Source organism: Lygodium microphyllum, chromosome 27 (assembly GCF_053477565.2).
Source record: "Lygodium microphyllum isolate KBCC chromosome 27, Lygodium_microphyllum_v1.1.10, whole genome shotgun sequence".
NCBI classification, from domain to species: domain Eukaryota; kingdom Viridiplantae; phylum Streptophyta; class Polypodiopsida; order Schizaeales; family Lygodiaceae; genus Lygodium; species Lygodium microphyllum.
Genome location: NC_141161.1, coordinates 47,496,165 through 47,503,001, shown reverse-complemented (window position 1 = coordinate 47,503,001; position 6,837 = coordinate 47,496,165). Strand labels below are relative to the sequence as shown.

The 6,837-nt window shown below is 36.2% G+C and overlaps 1 protein-coding gene across 1 annotated transcript; it reads left to right on the top strand.

The window, feature by feature from the left end:
• The first annotated feature begins 891 nt into the window (after positions 1 to 891).
• Positions 892 to 6,319, top strand: LOC148012286 (uncharacterized). The gene is made up of 3 exons (XM_087669652.1): positions 892 to 1,097; positions 1,223 to 1,276; positions 5,877 to 6,319. Exons 1-3 carry the CDS (start codon positions 1,022 to 1,024, stop codon positions 6,065 to 6,067), a joined length of 321 nt encoding a protein of 106 aa, XP_087525778.1. The 5' UTR covers positions 892 to 1,021; the 3' UTR covers positions 6,068 to 6,319.
• The last annotated feature ends 518 nt before the right edge of the window (positions 6,320 to 6,837 follow it).

Sequence of the window (6,837 nt, the reverse complement as noted above, 5' to 3'; positions counted from 1 at the left end):
TGCTCAATTCTAAGCTTGAGTTTCTTGCATCATTATTGGCTCAACTCATGCAATACTATATTAGTGGACATGAATTCCAATTTCAAGGAACTAAGCCCACAACATGAACATCCATCATTTAAAGGTCTCTCTCTCTCTTTTGGGACAAATTGAAACAGTAGTAGGTGTGTAGATCAATCTCGAGGTTAATATGGGTGCTCGAAGAGCACAAATGTAAGAAAGAGGATTACATGGCCAATGGAATCAAGTCCTTTGGGATGGGTCAATTTTCTCACATATTAGCTAGGGACCCACTGAAGTTCTATTTGTAGGACCTAGTTGTTTTTATGAAGCGTGCAACTTTATAACAAGAGTATATTAACAAAAAATAATATAATGTGTACAAGATAGCATGCAAGGCTTTCAACGGGCTTTGATGTAACTGCTCTTTGTTTTGCTTTGTTAAGTTTTTGAGTCTTGACCACATTTTTAAAAAACATTAATAAAGACTGATAGGAGAAAATTTAAACTACTTGCCGACTTTACATCTTAGATGTAGCGTTCTCACGTTTGTTTTATATAATTTGGACTTTGGAATCCCTGCATTTTGTTGACTACGTCTCCAAATTGATCACTATGCGCAGGGCCATCACTTTGTCCTTTATTTGAGCCCCATAATATTATGTCAAATTTCAATGAGAGTAAGCACATGTGTAGATCATTTGACTGTGTCTTTTGTTTGTTTTTCAAGCACCGGACGGTTTCTGTGGCGATGATAACGAGGCTATTTAGACGTGTAGAACTGTGGATGCTGACGCCAATCCAATCCACAGGAACACGCAACTGAGTGGTACGTGACCGTCGTCCTCTCTATTACTACTATTTAAGGAGCGCAAGCAGGTCATAATCGCATCCCTCTCTCTCTTTTTTTTTCGTAATACATCCCTCTCTCTCTCTCTCTGTGTCTGTGTCTGTGTCTGTGTCTGTCTGTCTGTCGCTCGCTCGCATCATCTTCTCCTTCTCCTTCTCCTTCTTGTCGACCATGGCAGCCTTAAACCTTCAACAGCAGCCGACCTTTTGGACTGCTGCAAACCTCTTGCTTCTTCTTGCATCTGCAGGTACGTATATAATAACAGAAATCACTCATAACCCATAATTTGTATATCCCACCTTCGATTTACATACCGCCTTCTAATTATCTTCATCATCGGTGTGCTTTGTTCGCATTGCCTTGATAATCCAGGAATCATACCCGATCTGCTGATCCAGAAAGCCTCCGCCCAGCAAATATCAACACGTCAGTTTTCTCTTTCATTTCATTTTTCATATATCGCCTTAACATGTCTCAGTTTTGAATAAAACCTTTCTTCAATTACTGTTATTGTCATTATTTGCTGGCAAGGAGGGTGGCTGCAGATCTAATTCTACATTATTTTCACACCTTCTAATTCTACATATCGCGGTGACCTTTCAGCCTAAATTAACTTAACACATAGGTTAATCTGATGTTATGCCATGTTCAAGAGAATGGTTTCAGCCTAAATTAACTTAGCACATAAGTTAATCTGATGCTATGCCATGTTCAAGAGAATGGTTTCTATTATGCAACAATCAACTTGAACTGTAGAACACCCAAGCCACTCCCCTATCATCTCCAAATTCCAATTCTAGTAGTGCCGTGATAGGCATGGTCGTCGTGTGGTTATCAATCAATGACATTACCTATCATACTCCAAGGGGGTACCAATAACACCTTTGGGAGTGAGTATCGATTACATAATTTTCTCCAAATTTATTTATTTCCTTTTTTCAAAGTTGATTATGCGTGGCCTAATCCATGGTTTTTAATAGGCAATTAGGATAGGCTTGCTTTTCTTATCCGGACGCTTCATTGTTTGGTGGAGCTAGGATCAAAACTTACTTTAGATTCAGAAAACATCTAAAGTTTGGTCATTCTTATCTATATAGCACTTTTGCATTATAGTTCATGCATTAGAGTCGATAGAAACATCCGCTTATCTCGGGATAGGTAACGTGGCTTTATAGATTATAGTAAATGGTTAAGTGGATTGCACTATTATATCCAAATTTCACAAAATTTCCCCAAGTCTTGTGCTTAACTCTCTATAGGTCATGTATTTTAATGGTCAAATTTTCTAACTCCAATGTGCCTTCCTGTGCCAAACATTCTACATATCATAATGATAGTGTTTGTAATTGGGTCACCATCCAATGGCTCATTTATGGAATGATAAATTTTATTAGGAATGAGCTTAATGCCCACATACATAAACATAATATTTTAAAAGCTACTCATGAGCTTTGGATATTTAACTAAAACTATATATGCCATCAAACTAGGAACCCTAAAGATCCAAGCTAGTGTCTTTCCTATAGAATGCACATTAGGAAGGAAATAGACTACCTTCTTAGTCCATCCACCACCGCAGGAGTATTACACTTCAAGACATTTCCTTCCACATATCCTCCAAAAGGGGAATTCATAATAATGTAGCTTAATGGTATTTATTTTGTTTTGAGTCTAGCCATTCCAAAAAGCTCTTTGACATCCTTCTTGTATGCCATATTGAGAATAGAATTATCACTTTTGGTATCGAATTTTAGAATATGCCCAAGTTCTCACCAACACTTAGATCAGAAGGAGACATTAGCAATGTAAATCATGACCATTCTTCGACCTCCTCTCTGTGAGCAATGAACCCAGAGGCAATGTGCGTGTGTTGTAAGAAAATAAGACATCCTTTTTCTTAGTGCCATGGCTCTTTCGGGGGGGGGGAGAGGAGTAAACAAAGGGTGGGTCTAGAGGAAAAATGAGGGCGGTCCCAACTAGTTGGGGTATGCCATGTCAAAAGCATGCTCCTTTGATATATTTTTAGTGTCACTTACCTAAACCTAGCCCAAGATGATATGAGTAGAACTCCTCCATTGCTCATTTATTCAAGGCAAGCATAAATGTATATCAACTCTCCAATGAGCCCACTATACATCTTGCAATCAATATCATCATTCCCAATCTCTTACCAATAATTTCAACAATAATGATGTCAATTGAAAATGGATCAATTTTGTACTCAATATACATCATAGATCCAATCTTGGTGAAACTTATACATTGATGAACATGGATAAGCATGTACTTTGGAAAGTTCATTATCCCCTTCATTATCTTTATTTTCCATTGTGGACAATCGCAAGCTTTGGTTTTGAAGAATGGAAAACCATTCCCTTCACTTAGAATTGAGACTTCTTTGAGATGAGCAATACCTTAGCACCTTATGGTCATGTTAATTAGTCAAGCACTTCTGGCTCATAGATAGTGACTTATACTCTTATGTTAATATGACCCCTCTCTTCTAACTATAATGATCAACCACGGTGATGATTTAGAGAACTTGGGGAAAAAAGCAAATGAAAATATTTTTGAGATTCTAAAAGCTTTCTTTAGCTATATAACACCTTAAAAAAAGACTTCCTTATTGAGTTGATCTCTAAGTGGGGTTGTTATTTGAAGGCATATACTTGCAAATGAGTTCTTTATAGAATAAATATATGCCTAGAAGTTTTCCAATTGAGAAGCATCAATATGGTTAGCCAATTCTTGCTAGAATGGTATCTTGAGAGGTTATTGTTGCTACCTATATGACCTAGATATTTGCCCTTTTTTTCCATAAAGTTGCACTTTAGTATCTTAAATCTTGTGTTCAATTGATTCCATCTCTAGAATGTGTCAAATAATCACTATGAGTGGTTGCACAAAAGTATGTCTACAATCAAAAATAGGGTCTACTTGAAGAGGGAGGGTTGAATCATCTAGATTATTTTGTGCTCGCAAGGTTTTTTAATGAATCATCTATTGACAAAATCCATCATACTCACACCATTGTATCATTATTTGATAATAGTGCAAAGGAAAGTGAATTTTCATTGAGTAGTTGGATCACTTTAAATCATCAAATAAAATCACTTGTTGTTTGGGATGGTTGCATGTTGTGGCAATTTATAAAATGGGATGGTTGCATATTGTAAAATGTGATAGCTTCTATCCTTCTCCTTCAGATAAGCTTAATGATGCTCTCTCTCTCTCTCTCTCTCTCTCTCTCTCTCTCTCTCTCTCTCTCTCTCTCTCTCTCTCTCTCTCTCTCTCTCTCTCTCTCTCTCTCTCTCTCTCTCTCTCTCTCTCTCTCTCCCCCCATGACATTCCCTTGGCATTCCTGCTAAGCTTGAGTGAGAATAATACATACATGCTTGACATCCTTTCAACTCTCTCTTAATTGAAGTATTCTTAAGAAAAAACTTCATTGCAAACAAGGCCAAAAAAAATTTAGCCAATTTTTTCTCAAGCTTACATCTATCAAACCCCCTTTTCAAAACCAATGTCACTATGCAAACATCAAAGGAAAAGAAACATAGTTTTGACTAGGCCACTCTCCTCCTATGTGGATGTTTAAGTAAGATGTGGGTATGGTAGGTGCCTTCAAGAAATATGGGGAAAAATGTAGTCTCTTGATGGAAATCTTTTTTAAAAAAAAATCTAAATAAAATAATCAAAGGATAGACTAAATGAGTAGAGAATGTAAGCTTAAACAAACTAGAGTGTAACATCTCAACATTCAGACCAATTAATGAAGGGAAAATTTGTTATATGTTAAGGAATAACAAATTTCAAAATTTATTCGCATTTTTCCATGACATATAACTTGCATTTTCCTCTTAACTTTTGGATATACATTTCCTTATGGGAATACTTACTTGATATTGTGTCTAGTGAGCTTTTACCTATTCTTCTAACTTGTATGCTTGGCTACACACAACTTGAACTTTCAAAATTTCTTTTTTCTTGTTACTTTTGGACTTGATGTATAAGTGGTACGAAAATTGTATATTAAATTGGTCTCTAATAGGATTGTCATAACAAGGAAAATATTCTTCTACTTTGATAGTGTTGTGCTTGGTTTTCCATCAAAAAATATTTTGTGTCATTACATTTGTATTATGCATAGACTTCATGTGTGGCTTTTTCAACCCCCCATTTTTTCTTTTTTTCAAAAAAAAAAAATTGGGGGGGGGAGGGGGTAAGCGCTCCTCAAAATGTCTCACCAAAGTAGGATATACTAAGAAGATCTATTTTAGTTTATCAAAGAGGTTCCTTAAATAAAATGAAGTTGGAGTGAAATTTACAAATGTTTAATGATAGTTCTTTGATGGGTTTATCATTGAAAAAACCATTTTTGTTATAAATGATTCTTCTATCTCAAATATTTGTGTACCTTGTGGAAAAATATTCTCACACACATGCGCACGTGCACATGTACACATGTAACACGCATGCACAAATGAGGACACACACAAACGTAAAGAAAAAACACACACACACACGAATATTTGCATAAATGTGTATGTGTCGATGTTCTTGTACATATGTTTGTAACTTTCTATGTATGTAGCCATGGATGCAAGTTTGTTTGTAGATTATTTGTATGTTCATGCATAAGAATGAAGTTATGTATGTAGAAAGAAAGAAGGACAAGTCCATTATGATTTGCTCAATGCACTTATAATAAAACTCATACCTCATTTTTCTAGTTACAATCCACATCATGGTGCCATTGGTACAAAATGTTACACACACACACACATGCACGCACACACGCATAGAGAGAGAGAGAGAGAGAGAGAGAGAGAGAGAGAGAGAGAGAGAGAGAGAGAGAGAGAGAGAGAGAGAGAGAGAGAGTGTGTGTGTGTGTGTGTGTGTGGGGGGGGGGGGGGGGGGTGTATGTGAGTGTGTGTGTGTGTGTGTGTGTGTGTGTGTGTGTGTGTGTGTGTGTGTGTGTGTGTGTGTGTGTGTAATACATACTTTCTTTCACTTTTGAATGCAGCATGCGGGATAGATACTATTTGCATTCAGATTTATTATGACACTGAATATGCAACTTGCACCTCATTTGGAGAAGAGAATCATCTTCCAGCATATACTAATTGTTGTATACTTCGAAGCTGCCAAACAAATGCATCGGGCTGCACTCTTCACCTGAATAATGACGAAGGTAGTGTTGATTGTGGCTTTTAAATGATAGGAAAGATGAAGCGAATTCACATGCTTTGTACATTATGACATTCTACATTGAATGCCATAACTATCACATGATTGTTGGTTGTTTTGTCACCATCAACAAATGGCAATTGATATAAATCTACATATTATTGACTTGCCACCTTCAATTGAGTATTTGGAACTTTGAAACATAAAAGCTTAAAGTGAGTGCTTGTAATTCTTCATGCCAAGTGAATATATGGGATTTCTCAACTCCTTCAGAAAAACTGAGCTTCACTCAATAATTCTTATGTGCATTAATGGATAGCATAATGAATTAAAATATATTGGTGCAAATTTATTATCAAGTAATTCCTCCTCAACAAGAGTTATGGGAATTACAGAAGTACAATTTGATCATGTTTTGTTTTGCAATGGGCATACACTTATAGGAGTTAATATCACCTCTCTGAGTTAAGAATAAAGAGGAAGAGATTATGTATTATTGAACATAGTGAAAGAAATTACATACCCTTGACCGGGGGGGGGGATGATGAGTTCCGTGAAACTCAACAATATACCAAACTAGTTAAGTTGAGTGAATGGTATAATGCCTCATTGTGAAAATTTAAGTATAACAATGGGTCCTTAAAGAGAAATTGACACATACATATCATGTTCTACAAATTATTGGTATACTCTCAATACACAATTTGTGATCTTGAAGATGTATATAAAGTGAATGTTTGGTATCAAATTATATTTGTGATGTTAGCCAGTCACCAAAGTGCAATGCTAAGCATTGC